Consider the following 21,198-nt stretch of genomic DNA (forward strand, 5'->3'; position numbering starts at 1 on the left):
TCGAGAGTGGGCAGGAGCCCAGGAAATGCCAGCTGAGGGTGCAAGGAAGCTGCCACCGGATGGAAGAAGCTTGGAGTTCTGCAAGAAAGAAGAGAGCTAGGGACTTCTCCTTTGGAAGACGGATACCCCACATCGCGATGTAGCTTGCAGAGGTGTTCCCTCGCAGGAAGACCGCAAACAAGCCTTGCTAGCAGCAAGGGTCGCGGTAGAGGTTTTTGGGTGCTGCTGTGGCCCAGGAGGGACCAGGATGTCGCCACTTGGAGGAGGAGACAGATGGGGCGCCCAGCAACTCAGATAGCCTTCACAGAAGCAGGCAGCACCCGCAGAAGTACCTGTACAGGCACTTAGAAGAAAAGTGAACCAGAGTCCACCCGAAGTCACAAAAGGGAGTCCCACGACGCCGGAGGACAACTCAGAAGGTTGTGCACTGCAGGAAGGAGTGTCGGGGACCCAGGCTTTGCTGTGCACGAAGGAAATCCTGGAAGAGTGCACAGGAGCCAGAGCAGCTGCAAATCATGCGGTACCCAGCAATGCAGTCTAGCGTGGGGAGGCAAGGACTTACCTCCACCAAACTTGGACTGAATAGTCACTGGACTGTGGGAGTCACTTGGACAGAGTTGCTGAGTTCCAGGGACCACGCTCGTTGTGCTGGGAGGGGATCTAGAGGAACAGTGATGCAGTCTTTGGGTGCCTGAGGTTGCAGGGGGAAAATTCAGTCGACCCACAGGAGATTTCTTCAGAGCTCCTGGTGCAGGTAGGAGGCACCAGGAGCATGCACTACCTGGAAACAGTCGAGAAAGCCGGCAGGATGAGGCGATACAAGGTTGCTAGTAGTCGTCTTGCTACTTTGTTGCGGTTTTGCAGGCGTCCTGAGCAGTCAGCGGTCGATTCTTTGGCAGAAGGTGATGAGGGAGATGCAGAGGAACTCTGATGAGCTCTTGTATTCATTATCTGAAGAATTCCCCAAACCAGAGACCCTAAATAGCCAGAAAAGGAGGTTTGGCAACCAGGTTAAGGGGATGGGCTACCAAGAGAGGTAAGAGCCTATCAGAAGGAGCCTCTGACGTCATCTGCTGGCACTGGCCACTCAGAGCAGTCCAGTGTGCCAGCACCACCTCTGAATCCAAGATGGCAGAGGTCTGGGGCACACTGGAGGAGCTCTGGGCACCTCCCCTGGGAGGTGCAGGTCAGGGGAGTGGTCACTCCCCTTTGCTTTGTCCAGTTTCGCGCCAGAGCAGGGCTGGGGGATCCCTGAACCAGTGTAGACTGGCTTATGCAGAGATGGGCAGCATCTGTGCCCATCAAAGCATTTCCAGAGGCTGGGGGAGGCTACTCCTCCCCAGCCTTTCTCACCTTTACATGTTACAAGGCCATTTTCGGAGTTACCATTGTGAAGCTACATATAGGTATTGACCTATATGTAGTGCACGCGTGTAATGGTGTCCCCTTCACTCACAAACTCTGGGGAAATTGCCCTGAACAATGTTGGGGCACCGTGGCTAGTGCCAGGGTGCCCTCACACTTAGTAACTTTGCACCTAACCTTCACTAAATGAGGGTTAGACATATAGATGACTTATAAGTTACTTAAGTGCAGTGTAAAATGGCTGTGAAATAACGTGGACGTTATTTCACTCAGGCTGCAGTGGCAGTCCTGTGTAAGAAGTGTCTGAGCTCCCTGTGGGTGGCAAAAGAAATGCTGCAGCCCATAGGGATCTCCTGGAACCCCAATACCCTGGGTGCCTAGGTACCATATACTAGGGAATTATAAGGGTGTTCCAGTGTGCCAATCAGAATTGGTAAAAATGGTCACTAACCTGCAGTGACAATTTTAAAAGCAGAGACAGCATAAGCACTGAGATTCTGGTTAGCAGAGTCTCAGTGACACGGTTAGACACCACACAGGGAACACATTTAGGCCACAAACTATGAGCACTGAGGTCCTGGCTAGCAGGATCCCAGTGACACAGGCAAAACAAACTGACACACAAGTAAAAATGGGTTGTCTGGGACTTTGTGCACACCAGAATTGGCATACTAGTGTCCCCTTATATGTATGTCCCTAATATATGGTACTTAGCTACTCAGGGCACTAGAGCACCAGGGGTTCCCCATGGGCTGCAGCATGTATTGTGCTACCCATGGGAGCCTACTCAAAATGTTTCTGCAGGTCTGCCAGTCAGAATCATACCCCAATACTGTTGCCAGTAGTGGTTGTATGATTCCATGCACTCTAGGGGCTCCTTAGAGGACCCACAGGGTTGCTTCTACCAGTCTTCTGGGGTTTTCCGGGCAGCCGCACTGCTGCCACTCATCAGACAGGTTTCTGCCCTACTACTGCTTGACCAGCTCAGGCAAAGGAAGGCAGAACAAAGAATTACCTGTGGAAGAGGGAGGTAAAACCCTCTCCCTTGCAAACATGTGTTACAAGGCTTAAGAATGGTAGCCTCCCCAAGCCACAGTTTAGCTTTGAAGGGCACATTTGGTGCCCTCCTTGCATAAACCAGTTTGCACTAGTACAGGGACCCGCAGCTCCGGCTCTGGGTCGAAACTGGACAAAGGAAAGGGGAGTGACCACTCCCCTGTCCATCACCACCCCAGGGGTGGTACCCAGAGCTGCTCCAGATGGCCATTCGATTCTGCCGTCTTAAAACCAAGATGGACAGAGGCCCCTGGGAGAACCTGAATGGCCATGTCAGGCAGGTGACGTCACAACTCCCTCCTGATAGTTGGTCACCTCACTAGGTGACCAAGCCCCCTTTTAGGGCTATTTAGGGACACCCTTGAGGGTGGGTCCCCAGATTCAATGTGCAAGACTCCACCAGGACTCCTCTGCATTGTTTACTTCATCATCTGGCCACTGAAACCACAACTGGACTTTTCAGGAACTGACAATCTGCAACTTCAGCGACGACTCCGCTTTGCAATATTGTTTCTCCGGCTTCTTCCAACAACTGCAACATTTCCCTGGCTGTGCATCCTCTGAGGTCGGAAAGACTTCAGCCTGCACCAAGAAGCAGAAGGAATCTCCCTTTGAGTGAAGGAGTCACTCCCCTGCATCTGCAGGCACCAACTGCAATGACGACCAGCTGCGTGGATCTGCTCTCCTCTGGAACCGCGTGGATCCTGCATCACAGGACGGGATTGACATTGACATTGTTGGTCCCCTTGACCCTCCAACAGAATCAGGGAACAGGTTCTGGCTGGTTGTAGTGGATCATGCAACCAGATACCCTGAAGCAATTCCCCTGAGGACTACTACTGCACTTGCAGTAGCTAGGGCCCTCACTGGTGTATTCACCAGAGTAGGCTTTCCAAAGGAGGTGGTGTCAGACAGAGGTACCAACTTCATGTCTGGCTACCCAAAACACATGTGGGCTGAGTGTGGTGTGACCTATAAGTTCACTACCCCATATCACGCACAAATGAATGGCCTTGTTGAGAGATTCACGAGACATTGAAAGGTATGTTTGTTGGAGACCCTAAAAAAACTCCGAAGGAGATGGATTGTCTTACTTCTTTGCCTGCTTTTTTGCTTACAGGAAAGTGCCACAGAAAGGAGTGGGTTTTTTCTCCTTTGAACTTTTGTTCGGCATCCTTTAAGGGGACCACTTTGTTCTGTGAAGGAGGGATGGGAGAGACCTCCCAGAGTGGACAACTTGGGCTTCCCTGCCAGCTGCCCAACTTGGGAGACAGTAAGCCGTTGCCTCTCCTTGCAAGACAGTTCCCCTATGCACCACGATTTTTTAAGCTACCAAGGCTTGTTTGCTCCTGCTCCAAGGGATCTTCGGGCTCCGAGTAGCCCCGGCCCCCAGCACTTCTTCCTGTAAAGCACCATCTCCTCTCTGCTGCTCCAGCAACGTGGGACTCCTCTTTAGGTGTGCTGACTGGGCCTCACTGTGCCTGCTGCCAGCGGGTTGCCTATGGGGGCTACAACTGCTTCTGTTTGCTCTCCAGACTGCTGATGGTCGCCTCGGACTACCCTCCATGGGTCGAGTCCCCTGGGCCTTGCTGGTCCTCTTCAGCTTTCCAACTCTACTTCTGCTCCTCTTGCATTTGTCAAGGCTTGTTGGTGGTTCTCCTGCACCACTGACCATATGCAACCCGACAACTGACGTGGGACACCATCTGCATCACTCCAAGGACTCCTCTTCAGCTCCTTAGCTGCACAGCTGTTCCGTTCTTTTGCAGGTCCTCATCTACCAGAATCTATCTTTGGTTTCTTCTTGTCTGGGCCTGTTCTCGTACAATCCTTTATCTAAGTACTCATGCTAGTCCTTGGGAAAATCAGGTACTTACCTCTGCACTCCTGGTTGCTGGGGGTCATTCCTGGTTGCTGGGGGGTCACTCTGGTACTCACCTCATGAGGTTCCTAGTTCCTCCAGCTCCCCTCTAACATCTAATTGGGTGGGACTTTATCTTGCATTCCACTTTCTTAGTATATTGTTTGCACCCTCCCAAGGCCCTTTCTATTTTTACTAAGTATTGCCAATGCTTGTTATTTCTATGCTACCTTCAGATTGCTAATGTGCACATATATGGTGTATACTTACCTCCAGTTGGGGGGGATTGCCTATAAGTATTCTGGTGTTGTGTTACTATAATAAAATATCTTTATTTGTGTAACACTGTGTAGTTCTTTCATGTGTGATAAGTTGCTGTACGACTATAGTGGTATTGCATAAGTGTAGGAAAGTACCACTGTTGGCATGGTTACCCCCCCACACACACTTTTTGCCTAGTGTTGATGCCAACTTTGATTGAAAGTGTGCTGGGACCCTGCTAACCAGGCCCCAGAACCAGTGTTCTTTCCCTAAAACTGTACCTTTGTTTCCACTATTGGCACAACCCTGGCACACAGTTATGTCCCTTGTAAAAGGTACCCATGGTACCAAGGGCCCTGTGGCCCAGGAAGGTCTCTAAGGGCTACAGCATGTATTATGCCACCCTGGGGGACCCCTCACTCAGCCCATGCACACTGCCTTGCAGCTGGTGTGTGCTGGTGGGGAGAAAAAGACAAAGTCGACATCAGGATGCCATGCCCACAAACCACTGCTTGTGGCATAGTTAAGTCACCCCTCCAACAGGCCTTACATCCCTAAGGCAGCGTGCACTATACCACACGTGAGGGCATAGCTGCATTGAGCAATATGCCCCTACAGTGTCTAAGTCCATACTCAGACATTGTAAGTGCAGTGTAGGCATAGTGAGTATATAGTCTGGGAGTTTGTCATTATGAACTCCACAGCTCCATAATGGCTTCACTGAATACTGGGAAGTTTGTTATCAAATGCCTCAGCACAATAAACCCACATTGATGCCAGTGTGGGATTTACTGAAAAATGCACACAGAGGGCATCTTAGAGATGCCCCCTGTATGTTAGCCAAACTGCTAGTGCCAGCCTGCCACTTTTAGGCAAGTTTCTGACCACATGGGGTGAGTGCCTTTGTGCACTCTGTGGTCAGAAACAAAGCCTGTCCTGGGTGGAGGAGCTTCACACCTCCCTCCTGCAGGAACTGTAACACCTGGCGGTGAGCCTCAAAGGCTCAAGCCTCAAGTTACAGTGCCCCAGGGCATTCCAGCTCGTGGAGATGTCCGCCCCCCGGAAAAAGCCCCACTTTTGCCGGAAAGTCCAGCGGGAAAATTAGGGAAAACGGGGGAGTGACCGCCTCAGCCAGGACCACTCCTAAGGTGTCCGGAGCCGAGGTGACCCCCTCCTTGCAGAATCCTCCATTTTGGTTTGGAGGACAGGGGCCAAAAGGGAGAGGAATGTGCCCCTCTCCCTAAAGGGAGTGGACACAAAGAGGGTGTAGCCACCCTCAGGTACAGTAGCCACTGTCTACTGCTCTCTGACCCCTAAAATGCCCCTAAATCTAGGAGTTAAGGGCCTCCCTGAACCCAGCTCACCAGATTCCTGGTGACCTACATGAAGAAGAAGGACTGCTAAGCTGAAAACCCCAGCAGAGATGAAGGAAGACGACAACTGCTTTGGCCCAAACCCTACCAGCCTGTCTCCTGCTTCAGAGAACCTGCAAAAATAAGAGCGACGCAAACAGCGGACCCAGCAACCTCTGCCAACTCTAGAGGACTGCCCTGCAGACAAATAGGACCAGAACTCCAGAGGACAGCAGCTCTGTCTACAGAAACTAACAACTAAGGACTCTCACCTCACTCCGGATGCGTGAGTCCTGGCCCCTGTGCACCTGACACCCACGGTCCGTGTCCAGGTGGTCCACCCAGCAAGAGAGGGTCCCCAGGCAATTGCTAGCCAGTGCCCTTCTTGGGTTGACCTCTTAACCCTTCCACGACAACGCCTGCAGAGGGAATTCCGAGGATCCCCCTGACCACGAAGCTCCGGACGAAGATATCTGACGCCTAAGAACGCACTGCAGCCGCAGCCACCATGCCTTGGAGAAACCGACCCCCGGTGCCTCAATGTTCAGCAGGCAGCCCTCCTCCCTGTCCGACTGGTGGTGTGCCCGAGATGCCCCCCGGACCTTGTCTGCAGCCTCTTAGTGACCCCCGGCGTCTCCACATAGACCAGCATTGGAAATCTGTTGTCCTGTTTTCACCCTGCAACCGGCCGCCCCTGTGCCACTGAGGGTGTGTGTTTGGTGCCTACTTGTGGCCCCTCCAGTGCTCCTTCCAACCCCTCTGGTCTGCTCTCCGAGCTGTGGGTACTTACCTGCAAGCAGGTCTTTTTTCGAGTACCCCCTGTCTCCATAGGAGCCTACATTAAATTTGTTAAACTTAGACCGCTACATCCGTGTTGCTGGTGGTCGGTGTTTGGGGTTAACTTGAACCCCAACTGTTGGACTTCCTAAAACCCAGAGACTGAAACTTTAAGTGTTGTACTTTCCTGCAAACCAACTTAACATTTCTTCCTCCCAGGAACTGTTCTGAAAATTGTACTGTCCATTTTTAAAACAGATTTTTGCCAATAATTCAAAAACTGTATTACTGACCTATTTCAAACCAAGTACTGTTGATAACTCGGTGAAAAACAAACCATTTGAAGTACTTACTTACAATTTGAATCTTGTGGTTCTAAAAATAAATTCAGAAAATATATTCTTGATATAGAAAAATCATTGGTCTGGAGTTAAGTCATTGAGTGTGTGTTTCTTCTATTGTCTATGGGTGTACAACAAATGCTTTGCACTACCTTCTGATAAGCCTAACCACTCGACCACACTACCACAAAAGAGAGCATTAGTATTATCTACTTTAGCCTCTGTTAAGCCTCTGGGGAACCCTTGGACTCTGTGCACACTATATCTTATTTTGATATATTATATACAGAGGCAGCTTCCTACAATAAGCCTTGCATGTCTCCTACACAAGTATTTTGGGACATGCCCTCCAATTCCCATGTTGCTATATACCACTGCTTCTAAACGCCATACCTTGTGCCCACTTCGGAAATACATAGGTTTCCTTGATACCTATTTATCACTCTATATTTTACCATATAAATTGCCCTATACCAGGTACACAATGAAAAGCCATTAAGAGGTGCAGCTCAGTTATTGGTTCTGTGTACCTCGTGTTCTTGCAAAACCCACAAACGCTATATATCTCCGCAACCAGAAGCGCCTGGTGTAGGAAGGTAGCCTCTTTCTAGCCTTGTTACCACCACTTTTGGCCTGTTTGTGAGTATATGTCAGGGTGTTTTTACTGTCTCACTGGGATTCTGCTAGCTACGGCCCAGTGCTCATAGTGAAAACCCTATGTTGTCAGTATGTTTGATATGTGTCACTGGGATCCTGCTAGCCAGGACCCCAGTGCTCATACGTTTGTGGCCTATATGTGTTCCCTGTGTGGAGCCTAACTGTATCACTGAGGCTCTGCTAACAAGAACCTCAGTGTTTATGCTCTCTCTGCTTTTAAAATTGTCACTGCAGGCTAGTGACAAATTTTACCAATTCTCATTGGCACACTGGAACACCCTTATAATTCCCTAGTATGTGGTACCTAGGTACACAGGGTATTGGTGTTCCAGGAGATCCCTATGGGCTGCAGCATTTCTTTTGCCACCCACAGGGAGCTCAGACAATTCTTACACAGGACTGCCACTGCAGCCTGAGTGAAATAACGTCCACGTTATTTCACAGCCATTCTTCACTGCACTTAAGTAACTTTTAAGTCACCTATATGTCAAACCCTCACTTAGTGAAGGTTAGGTGCAAAGTTACTTAGTGTGAGGGCACCCTGGCACTAGCCAAGGTGCCCCCACATTGTTCAGCGCAATTTCCCCGAACTTTGTGAGTGCGGGGACACCACTACACGTGTGCACTACATATAGGTCAATACCTATCAGTAGCGTCACCATGGTAACTCCGAACATGGCCATGTAACATGTCTAGGATCATGGAGACAATTCCATGCATTCCCGGGTCTCCAGCATAGAGCCTGGGTACTGCCAAACTAACTTTCCGGGGTTTTCTCTGCAGCTACCGCTGCTGCCAACCCTCAGACAGGTTTCTGCTCCCCTGGGGCCTGGGCAGCCCAGTCCCAGGAAGGCAGAACAAAGGATTTCCTCTGAGAGAGGGTGTTACACCCTCTCCCTTTGGAAATAGGTGTGAAGGGCCTGGGAGGAGTAGCCTCTCCTGGCCTCTGGAAATGCTTTGAAGGGCACAGATGGTGCCCTCTTTGAAAAAGCAAGTCTACACCGGTTCAGGGATCCCCCCCAGCCCTGCTCTGACGCGAAACTGGACAAAGGAAAGGGGAGTGACCACTCCCCTAACCAGCCCATCCCAGGGGAGGTGCCCAGAGCTCCTCCAGTGTGCCCTAGACCTCTGCCATCTTGGATGCAGAGGTGTGAGGGCACAATGGACACCTCTGAGTGGCCAGTGCCAGCAGGTGACGTCAGAGACCCCTCCTGATAGGTGCTTATCTTTCTCTGTAGCCAATCCTCCTCTGAGAGCTATTTAGGGTCTCTCCTTTGGGTATCTCACCAGATAACGAATGCAAGAGCTCAGCAGAGTTCCTCTGCACTTCCCTCTTCGACTTCGGCCAAGTATCGACCGCTGACTACTCCAGGACGCCTGCAAAACCACAACAAAGTAGCAAGAAGACTGTAGGAAAGTACCATCTTGCCTGGCATGTTACCCCCATTTTTCACTGTATATATGTTGTTTTAGTTGTATGTGTCACTGGGACCCTGGTAACCCAGGGCCCCAGTGCTCATAAGTGTGCCTGAATGTGTTACCTGTGTAGTGACTAACTGTCTCACTGAGGCTCTGCTAATCAGAACCTCAGTGGTTATGCTCTCTCATTTCTTTCCAAATTGTCACTGACAGGCTAGTGACCATTTTTTACCAATTTACATTGGCTTACTGGAACACCCTTATAATTCCCTAGTATATGGTACTGAGGTACCCAGGGTATTGGGGTTCCAGGAGATCCCTATGGGCTGCAGCATTTCTTTTGCCACCCATAGGGAGCTCTGACAATTCTTACACAGGCCTGCCACTGCAGCCTGAGTGAAATAACGTCCACGTTATTTCACAGCCATTTTACACTGCACTTAAGTAACTTATAAGTCACCTATATGTCTAACCTTTACCTGGTAAAGGTTAGGTGCAAAGTTACTTAGTGTGAGGGCACCCTGGCACTAGCCAAGGTGCCCCCACATTGTTCAGAGCCAATTCACTGAACTTTGTGAGTGCGGGGACACCATTACACGCGTGCACTACATATAGGTCACTACCTATATGTAGCTTCACCATGGTAACTCCGAATATGGCCATGTAACATGTCTATGATCATGGAATTGCCCCCTCTATGCCATCCTGGCATTGTTGGTACAATTCCATGATCCCAGTGGTCTGTAGCACAGACCCTGGTACTGCCAGACTGCCCTTCCTGGGGTTTCTCTGCAGCTGCTGCTGCTGCCAACCCCTCAGACAGGCAGCTGCCCTCCTGGGGTCCAGCCAGGCCTGGCCCAGGATGGCAGAACAAAGAACTTCCTCTGAGAGAGGGTGTGACACCCTCTCCCTTTGGAAAATGGTGTGAAGGCAGGGGAGGAGTAGCCTCCCCCAGCCTCTGGAAATGCTTTGTTGGGCACAGATGTGCCCAATTCTGCATAAGCCAGTCTACACCGGTTCAGGGACCCCTTAGCCCCTGCTCTGGCGCGAAACTGGACAAAGGAAAGGGGAGTGACCACTCCCCTGACCTGCACCTCCCCTGGGAGGTGTCCAGAGCTCCTCCAGTGTGCTCCAGACCTCTGCCATCTTGGAAACAGAGGTGCTGCTGGCACACTGGACTGCTCTGAGTGGCCAGTGCCACCAGGTGACGTCAGAGACTCCTGCTGATAGGCTCCTTCAGGTGTTAGTAGCCTTTCCTCTCTCCTAGGTAGCCAAACCCTCTTTTCTGGCTATTTAGGGTCTCTGTCTCTGGGGAAACTTTAGATAACGAATGCATGAGCTCAGCCGAGTTCCTCTGCATCTCTCTCTTCACCTTCTGATAAGGAAACGACCGCTGACCGCGCTGGAAGCCTGCAAACCTGCAACATAGTAGCAAAGACGACTACTGCAACTCTGTAACGCTGATCCTGCCGCCTTCTCGACTGTTTTCCTGCTTGTGCATGCTGTGGGGGTAGCCTGCCTCCTCTCTGCACCAGAAGCTCCGAAGAAATCTCCCGTGGGTCGACGGAATCTTCCCCCTGCAACCGCAGGCACCAAAAAGCTGCATTACCGGTCCCTTGGGTCTCCTCTCAGCACGACGAGCGAGGTCCCTCGAATCCAGCGACTCTGTCCAAGTGACCCCCACAGTCCAGTGACTCTTCAGCCCAAGTTTGGTGGAGGTAAGTCCTTGCCTCACCTCGCTGGGCTGCATTGCTGGGAACCGCGACTTTGCAGCTGCTCCGGCCCCTGTGCACTTCCGGCGGAAATCCTTCGTGCACAGCCAAGCCTGGGTCCACGGCACTCTAACCTGCATTGCACGACTTTCTAAGTTGGTCTCCGGCGACGTGGGACTCCTTTGTGCAACTTCGGCGAGCACCGTTTCACGCATCCTCGTAGTGCCTGTTTCTGGCACTTCTCCGGGTGCTACCTGCTTCAGTGAGGGCTCTCTGTCTTGCTCGACGTCCCCTCTCTCTGCAGGTCCAATTTGCGACCTCCTGGTCCCTCCTGGGCCCCAGCAGCGTCCAAAAACGCCAAATGCACGATTTGCGTGTAGCAAGGCTTGTTGGCGTCCTTCCGGCGGGAAAACACTTCTGCACGACTCTCCAAGGCGAGAGGGATCCGTCCACCAAAGGGGAAGTCTCTAGCCCTTTTCGTTCCTGCAGAAACCTCAGCTTCTTCTGTCCAGTCGAAGCTTCTTTGCACCCGCAGCTGGCATTTCCTGGGCATCTGCCCATCTCCGACTTGCTTGTGACTTTTGGACTTGGTCCCCTTGTTCCACAGGTACCCTAGATTGGAAATCCACAGTTGTTGCATTGCTGGTTTGTGTCTTTCCTGCATTATTCCTCTAACACGACTCTTTTGTCCTTAGGGGAACTTTAGTGCACTTTGCACGCACTTTTCAGGGTCTTGGGGAGGGTTATTTTTCTAACTCTCACTATTTTCTAATAGTCCCAGCGACCCTCTACAAGGTCACATAGGTTTGGGGTCCATTCGTGGTTCGCATTCCACTTTTGGAGTATATGGTTTGTGTTGCCCCTATCCCTATGTTTCCCCATTGCATCCTATTGTAACTATACATTGTTTGCACTGTTTTCTAAGACTATACTGCATATTTTTGCTATTGTGTATATATATATCTTGTGTATATTTCCTATCCTCTCACTGAGGGTACACTCTAAGATACTTTGGCATATTGTCATAAAAATAAAGTACCTTTATTTTTAGTATAACTGTGTATTGTGTTTTCTTATGATATTGTGCATATGACACTAAGTGGTACTGTAGTAGCTTCACACGTCTCCTAGTTCAGCCTAAGCTGCTCTGCTAAGCTACCATTATCTATCAGCCTAAGCTGCTAGACACCCTATACACTAATAAGGGATAACTGGGCCTGGTGCAAGGTGCAAGTACCCCTTGGTACTCACTACAAGCCAGTCCAGCCTCCTACAAAGACTACCAGCAACATTGTAGTGCCTCATCCTGCCAGCTTTCTCGACTGTTTCCTGGTGGTGCATGCTCTGAGGGCTGTCTGCCTTCACCCTGCACTGGAAGCCAAGAAGAAATCTCCTGTGGGTCGACGGAATCTTCCCCCTGCCAACGCAGGCACCAAACTTCTGCATCACTGGTCCTATGGGTCCCCTCTCATCCTGACGAGTGTGATCCCTGGAACACAGGAGCTGGGTCCAAGTGTCCCCGACAGTCCAGTGGCCCTTCTGTACAAATTTGGTGGAGGTAAGTCCTTGCCTCCCCACTCCAGACAGTAATCCTGTGTACTGCGTGAACTGCAGCTGCTAGGGCTTCTGTGCATTTTTGCAAGACTTCCTTTGTGCACAACCTAGCCTAGGTCCCCAGCACTCCGTCCTGCATTGCCAAACTTGCTGAGTTGGACTCTGACTTCGTGGGACTCCCTTTTGTTGTGCTGAGACGACCGCCGTGCCCAGATCTTCTGAACGCCTGTTCAGGTGCTTCTGCGGGTGCTGCCTGCTTCTGCGTGGGCTCTCTGTGTTGCTGAGCGCCCCCTCTGTCTCCTCCTCCAAGGAGCGACCTCCTGGTCCTTCCTGGGCCCGGGCAGCACCCAAAACCTTCAACCGCGACCCTTGCAGATAGCAAGGCTTGTTTGTGGTCTTTCTGCGTGGAAACAACTCTGCATCCTCCAGCACGCTGTGGGACATCTTCTGACCAAAGGAGAAGTTCCTGGCACCTTCCGTTGTTGCTGAATCTTCAGCTTCTTCCACCCGGAGGCAGCCCTTTTGCACCGTCATCCGGGGTTTAGTGGGCTCCTGCACCCCCTCCCCCGGACACTTGCGTGACTCTTGAACTTGGTCCTCTTCCTTTACAGGTCCTCAGGTCCAGGAATCCGTCTTCAGTGCTTTGCAGTCAGTTGTTGTCCTTGCAGAATCCCCTATCTCGACTTTACTGTCTTTCTGGGGTAGTAAGGTAACTTTACTCCTACTTTTCAGGGTCTTGGGGTAGGGTATCTTGGGCACAACCTTAGTGTTTTCTTACACTCCCAGCGACCCTCTACACACTACACTAGGCCTGGGGTCCCTAAGTGGTTCGCATTCCACTTTCTTTGTATATGGTTTGTGTTGCCCCTAGGCCTATTGCATGCTATTGTATTTTAAAGTGGTTGCACTACTTTTCTAACTGTTTACTTAACTGATTTTGGTTTGTGTGCATATTTTGTGGATTTTACTTACCTCCTAAGGGAGTATATCCTGTGAGATATTTCTGACACATTGTCACTAAAATAAAGTACCTTTATTTTTAGTAACTCTGAGTATTGTGGTTCTTATGATATAGTGCTATATGATATAAGTGGTATCGTAGGAGCTTTGCATGTCTCCTAATAAGGGATAAGTGGACCTGGCACAAGGTGTAAGTACCACAAGGTACCCACTATAAGCCAGGCCAGCCTCCTATATCTAGCAAATGTAATGGCATATTGCTTTTGTACATCGGCCATCGTGACGAAAAGTTACAAATGAAAACGTCACAAATGGATGTTTTTTCCTACTAATTTTGAAGGATTAACACAAATGAGCCCTTGCTGAATTCACCATGGGATCCACACCTAATTCCACCACAAACTGGAAGGAGGTTGAAAGCACAAAAAATAGGAAAAATGGGCTCTCAGTAAAATGCCAAAACTGTAGTAAAAAAAATTGTTTTTCTGAATCAACTTTGCCTGTTGGTGAAAGCTGGGAAGATGGTGATTTTAGAACCACAAACCTTTCGTTGATGCTTTTTGCAAGAAAAAAATGACACTTTCTTCTAAAGCACTTTTTTCCTATTTCTCCCGAAAAAACAAAATTGCGAACTATCCCAAATAAGCATTAAAAAAGGTTTAGCACTTTGGGGAAAAGGCCGAGCAGTGAATGGGTTAAGAAATAATGAATAAAAAGACAATAGCACCTCAGTTTGCATAGGAGTATGCCATATAGAGATGGAACAGGATTTGTTTTTGCTTGCAAAATTAGCTGATTTTGTGCATACCTCCTTTAAATTGTTAACCTTCAAGGAGCCTCCTAATAGCAAACTGTATTTCTACTTTACTTTGTAAACAAGAAAGGAACACATAGAAAACAAATGCTGCATATTGACCTCTCTGAAACAAAACCACAAAAACTCAAAATATTTGGCATTTGTTTGCAATTTAAAAATATATCACATAATAGGCACCAAAGTGAGAAAACTAAGAGCAAACATTAGGTATAATGGATGATGTGATACACAACATGCAATTCTGTTTTATTAACAATGTTAACAGTTAACAATGACAATGAACACCTTACGTTTCATGTATCTCACCCTTTCTCTGTGATCAGGATCCTCTTCCCATGCCATATATGGTAGAAAATCAATGTCTTCTGCAGCCATAAGTTGTAGAATATTTGGAATGTCAACTTGAGATTCCATGGTGTCCTAAATAAAGGAGAAAATTTTATAAAAAATAGCAATTTGAATCATTTATTTAGCTTCAGAATTAACCTCTAAATGCCTGTCTTGCATTAATTAGTAGTAGATGGTAGAAAAGAACACGTTGCTTACCTTCTGCAATGCTCCTTCAGCTAGATGCTATATCTAACCTGAGATTCCGGACCTTTAGAATAATGCCCAGGTGCGACACTGGATCAGAAAGTTTTCATAGCAGTGCTCCTGCGTGCTGCTACGTAGAACTAGGCAGCTCCTTGTTAGTTTCATTCCACCAAGGAATGGACAATGCAAAGTGGCGTATAAGCAGCACCCCTATGCGCCGCCAGTTTCTTGTTTGACTTTCTGTCTCCTCAGAGCATAAGACAACTACGGTGCCAATGGGCACATCTATCTTTTTGAAGATTTTTTTATTGAGTTTTTTCCATTTCCTAAGATGCCAGAAAACAGTGCAAAATGCTAAGAACAATATGCTTCGCCTCCACACGTAGGACTAGGCATATATCCTCCTTTGAAAGTGTTGAATTCTGCCTAAAGTCGCTTGGATGCTGAGGTTATCCACACATAGCAAAGGAGAACAACCCTAGTGCCGACCACTCACCCTAAGCAATCAGTAGTATCCACGCCAGCACGTATCAAGTATTTTGGTGCATTCTGACCATCCTGAATACTTTGGGCTAAGAAGGCCTAAAACTCTTATGGGACCGCCAGCAAGACATTGCTGGCCACATCCCAGAGGGCATGTGTCTAACAGTCTAGTAGTCAAGCGGCACTGTTTGACTTCAAGGCTAGGATGGTTGAAAGGAACATGCAATCCCCGAATGGCTCAATCCTTTTCAACTTCCTGTCTTGGGGCTGGCTGGGGGTAACGAGGAATACATTAGGATTCACCCCTTGCTGTCTGATCTTGGACCACCAAACACTTAGGAGTAGGATGCTGCATAATAAAATCAGGATTGCAGGTGCTGGTCTGTGGCATCCGGCCTCTTACCCATTCATCGGCAGTCAAGAACAAGGCTTATTCCAAGTGCCCTTCAGAGTGTGAAGTTGGGCTTCGCTGAATGGAAGTAAGGGCTCAGAGGAAGCAGGTCTAAGTTTCAAGACTACTGTACAGTTGTTTGTCTTAACTGCAAAGTAGGGCAGTTTTAGGTCCTGGACCTCAGCAGTCTCTTTAATAACCACATCTTCCTAAGGGGAGGAGCAACCCCGTATCAGCAGAATTATCAAGCCCACTGGCCTCCTGCAAATCTATATAAACAGGTATCATCATAATATGTGGGTAAATCATCTCCACCCCACCTCTGTCATCTCTGGTTGAGGGTAAAGTTTGGTCAGAATGAGGTTAAAAAAGCTGTTGTAGCACCTGAGGACAGTTCTGTAGTAATGCAGTGGCTAAAGCTGCCTGTATGGGAACCGAGTACAAAAGTATGGAGTTAAAATACTGTAGGAAAGTAGCATCTTTCTGGCATAGTTGCCCTCACTTTTTGCCTGGTATCAGTATGGTTAGACTGTAGCTCACTGGGATCCTGCTAACCAGGATCCAGTGCCAGTGTTCTCTGCCCTAAATTTCATTGTATGGTAACTTTTACAACTCATAATTGGCATACTGGTGCGCCCATATAAGTACCTAGTATATTGCACTTAGGCACCAAGGGCATTGGAACACAAGGGCTCCCCCATGTGCTGCAGCATGTATTGTGCCACCCTGGAGGCCCATGCAAACTGACTACAGGCCTGCCATTGCAGCCTCTGCGAAATGGTGCATGCACCTTTCACTCCAGATATAAGGTCTGCCTTATATCATGGTCACTGCACACTGATACGGTGGTAGGCCCTTCAGCCCAAGGGTAGGTGCATGGTTCTAAGTGTGAGGGCACCCCTGCATGAGCAGAGGTGTCCCTACAAACCCCAGACTCCATTTCTTGGGCTTTGTTAGCGCGGGGAAGCAATCTTAAGGTATGTAGAGGACACTGGTCAACAATAATTTTCCCACAGCATAATGGTTTCACCGAACATAGGCATGTTTGGTATCAAACATGTTGGAATCATGCAACTACACAAATTCCACTGGTAGTTGCATGATACCATGTACTCTGGGGGTTCCCTAGGGGAACCCCCAAAGTCTGCCTGTACAGCCTTGCAGAGTCTGCATGCCAGCCCGTGTTGCTGCCGACCCCAAACACTGTTCTGCACTCCTGCTGCTGAGTTTAACTCGAGCTGGAGAAGGCACAACAAAGGATTTCCTGTAAGACAGAGGTGTGATCACCTCTTCTTTATATATAGGTGTCTCTGGGCTTGCGTGGCGTGCCTTTGAGCGCCCCCAGACTGCTTTAACTGGCACATTTGGTGCCCTCTGTGCATAAACCGGTTTGCACCAGTGCAGGAACCCCCAGTTCCCGCTCTGGTGTGAAACCACACAAAGCACAGGACAGTGACCACCACTCTGCCCAGCTCCTCCCCTAGGGGGGTGTACAGAGCTCTGCCAGGTGGCCACTTGATTCTGTCATCTTGGAAATAAGATGAGCAGAGGCCCTTGGGAGCATCTGACTGGTTAGTCCAGCTTGGTGACGTCCCTGACCCCCTCTGATAGGTGGGTCACTGCAGAAAGTGTCCAACCCTCTTTCTGGGTTACTTAAGGGCTCCCCTAAGCAGGGACGGATGGTGTTAAAGGGCGAGATGGGCGTCGCCCTGTCACCCTGGGGGAGTAACAGATGTGTGAGAATTAACACTGAGCAGCTAGCAATATTGTTCTGACTGCGCATGGAACAAACTTGTAAATCTGGGTTTTTTTTATTGAGAGGGTGGGGGAGGATGGTCCTTGGCTCTGCGCATGTTTTGGCTGGGCAAAGATTTCTTCGACCTGGAGGCATAGATCAGGGCAGTGATGACACACTGATGGGTTTGTTACTACCAAGAATGGAGTTTGACTTGGGTGTTATTTACATGGCCAAGGGAGGAGTCGGAAGACCTCCATTAAACTCAATGGCTGCAGGCAGGGAATGCCGTCAAGGCAATGTAGGAGTGGGTGTGTCAGTGGCCTCTACCTCTTCCACTGTGACCCAGCAACTCCTGTTGATTTTCTTATGATAGGTGGGCTGGAGACTGGGGGAGCAGTCCAGCAGCTTTCTTCTGGGTTCAGCTACAGTGTGGGTTAGTATTCTGTTCATGGTAGAGCAGGCCCCAGGGAGAATACGTAACTGAGTGAGTTTTGTGTGAAGGTTTCGTGCATCATTCATTCGGAATTTGGATGTATTTATTTTCTGTGCATTTTGGTGTTTCTTATCTTGCGAATGATTCACAGTAACAAGTCTTGTTGTCCGTGAGTGCTGACAGCCTAAGACGATGTGCAGATCTCCAGCACACGTGGCACAACTGGCTGGCGGCTGCTCAGTTAGGCTTCTCAAAGCACTTATTAAGTTTGTATGTCTGTCTGTCTGTCTGTGCCTTACTGCAAACCATGTAGATAAACAAAATAAATAGTACCCTCCAGCAGCGTGTGCAAACAGGTTCATTTAAACTTGTGAAGTGTCAAAAAGATCTGATACTGATTTTCTAGACCACACAAGGCTTGGCGATTTGGGCCCAACTTCGAGATTTTTTATTACGTTTTTCATTGCAAACTTAATGAATGTGGATAATCTGAATATAAACAGAGAGATAAAACTGATTTTAGATTTCTATCTTGATGCAAGGTAGATGAGGCGGAGACGCAGATTACTTAGAGCAGCAGTAATATTATAACAAGCATTTGCAATGCATTAGGTCTCGCACTTTCTCGAGTTAGAGCCATTGGCATTGTAAATTCATAACTGGACTTTTCTTGCCACATAAATTGGTCAACCCTGTCTCATAATTTCTTCTTTTCTTATCATATAATTCCAGAGGTCCAGCATTTAACTAAAGCACTCCCATTTACCTTCTTCCTGTATCAACAAATATCATATAAACTTTTATCAGAAATAAACTTTTGGCATTAGAGTGTGATGCTCAAAACACCATAAAAAAATATCAGTTGGGATGGACTGGAGGGTGAAAGGAAAGAGGGACTTGGGAGAAAAGATAGAGAGGACAAGTGGCGTAGTAACGGTGTCATGGGCCCCAGAGTAAGAAAGGAAAATGGTTAACTGAAATTTCAGTAGTAAAATACAGCAGTAATTAGAGTTGAGTGAGGTCCATATGTCTCTGGGCCTCGGTGTCACTGCACCTGTTGCTCCATTGATAACTAAGCCTCATGAGAGGAAGCAGATGGGGCAGAAAAAGGGAGGCAAAAGAATTACAACAGACAAAAGGAAGAAAGAGAAGGGGTCGCAAAAAAATAAAAGAAAGAGGGCAAAGAAAGAATGAGAAAATGAAAACACAACTAAGGGATGAAATAGAGCAAATGTGTGAGGCAAAAGAAAGAAGGGAAGGAAGCTAGCAAACGAAAGATAAAGAGGAAAAAATTATGAAAGAAGTGTGAAAAGAAAGAGAAAAATGATCATTAGAGAAAAATGAGAGATGGCGCGAGAAATAAGCAGCAAAAGAACCAGGGCATGTATGTACTGACATTTCCCACAGACACAAAATGGGAAAACCACTTTGACATTTCGGGGCACAACAAGTAACTTGTGGCTTCCACATACATATACATATGGGAAAAAGAGGGATTTATAGATAAATGTGAATAGATAGATAAAGATAAGGAAAACACCAAAGAAAGGAAGGAAGAAAGATCTAACAACAAAAACAAAAATGAAGTGAAAGGACGCATACCGAGTCAAAGAAAAGAGCAAATAAAAAATACAAAGAACGAAGGGAAGAGAAAAAAATAGTGATAGAATGAACGACTGATAAAGAAAAAAAAGAACAAAAAAAGAAGAGAAATAACCAAGTAGCAAGAGGAAGAGGGAAACTAAAAAAAGGGAGAGGAGTAAAAATAAACAGTTGAAAGAAAGAGCGAAACTGTTAATGTGTGGATTTTAAGAACTGGAAAGAGAGAAGTGGGGGAGAAAGAAAATAGTGAGAGTAAACAGAGTGAGATAGGTGAAACAGACTCTCACAAATAAAGATGGCAGCTAAGAATGGATTTAATTGGCTCCCCCACGTCCTCAAACAGAAGTTAGAGTATGGAACAGCAGGGGGCACTGCAGAGCAGCAGGAGGTACATTAGCAGAGTTGTGTGTGAACCCCACTACAGGAATATTGGCGCGCTTCACATCAGGATTGGGGTGTAGACAGAGCTGTGTCCTGGCCCAGTGCTGGAGAAAGGCAGTGGGTGAGGAATGAGAAACAGAGTGCTGTGTAATTCCTGGTATTGGAATAATGGGGCGCTGCAGGTTAGGGTTGAGGTGCGCTGACAGAGTTGTATGTGGGCTGCAATATTGGAATAGTAACAGGCACACAAGGTCAGAACTGAGGTTTGCTGATGGAGCTATGTGTGGAACCTAGTATCGGCGTGCCAGTTTTGCTGAGTGTTAGCCTGCAGGTGCCCTGGTGAAACTGCAAGTGTGGCCCAGTATGGGATTGGCATTGCCTCTGAACCACAGAAGCAAGGAGTCCTGAAGGGCGTGTGTGTGAGACTTTGGCCCTCATTATGACACTGGCGGTAAATCCCGCTTACTGCCACGCTAACGTCAACTTACCGCCGCAGTGGCGGATATCCGTTCACCATATTATGACACACACACCAATCTGACAGAATTCAGCCACACACACAAAGCCGCCAGACCAAAGGCCAGTGATAAAGTTGCGGTCCCAAAACCCATACCGTTATGCCGACAAAACAACACCCACCACATTATGACCCACGAATCACCACAGCGGACATCAAACAGCGGTAAACTATTGGCAGAACATACTGCTGCGCTCAGAATGGACACCCACGTACAAAACAACACTACACTGGCCAATACGAAAATTACACACCTGACAACCATACACACACCACACCCATAGCACTATAAAACAAACACCCACATTACCCACAACACTTTACAAACAACAATTACTGCCAGGAGACTGAGAAGAAGAGCACAGAGACAGCTAGACACACACCACATACAGCCATACACCCCTCACACATTCCACATCACACACCCTACCACATTACTCAACACACCCTCACCAACACACATCACACAACACCCATGGCACCACAAAGGCACCCACGTTTCCCTGAGGAGGAGTTAAGGGTCATGGTGGAGAAAATTGTCAGGGTAGAGCCGCAGCTCTTTGGAGCACAGGTACAGCAGATAGCAAGGAAGATGGAGCTATGGTGGAGAATCATGGACAGGGTCAACGCCGTGGGACAGCACCCAAGAACAAGGGACGACATCAGGAAGAGGTGGAACGACCTATGGGACAAGGGACGTTCCATTGCAGCAAGGCACCAGCTCGCCATACAGAGGATTAGCGGTGGACTCCCACCTCCTCCCCCACAGCTCACAGCATGGGAGGAGAAGGTACTGGCAATACTGCATCCTGAGGGACTCGATGGAGTAGCCGGAGGACTGGACTCTGGTAAGTCAACATTTACCACTTATCACCCCCCCCATACCTGCATGCCATCACACTCCCTCACCTTCACTCCCATCACTCCACACCATCCCACACACTGCACCTACACATATGACTAACCACAATGCCAAGCCCTGCATGC

At 48.5% G+C, this 21,198-nt stretch overlaps 1 protein-coding gene across 4 annotated transcripts in view; it reads right to left on the bottom strand.

Moving 5' to 3' along the window:
- PARP4 (poly(ADP-ribose) polymerase family member 4) overlaps window positions 1-21,198 on the bottom strand; it is a 1,744,976-nt gene that overhangs the window by 634,653 nt on the left and 1,089,125 nt on the right. For all 4 annotated transcript variants that reach the window (XM_069202293.1, XM_069202292.1, XM_069202291.1 and 1 more), the window contains exon 30: window positions 14,439-14,552. In XM_069202293.1, the coding sequence (XP_069058394.1) occupies window positions 14,439-14,552 (114 nt within the window). The remainder of the gene's footprint in view (window positions 1-14,438; window positions 14,553-21,198) is intronic.

This window comes from Pleurodeles waltl, chromosome 8 (genome assembly GCF_031143425.1).
Source record: "Pleurodeles waltl isolate 20211129_DDA chromosome 8, aPleWal1.hap1.20221129, whole genome shotgun sequence".
NCBI classification, from domain to species: Eukaryota; Metazoa; Chordata; class Amphibia; order Caudata; family Salamandridae; genus Pleurodeles; species Pleurodeles waltl.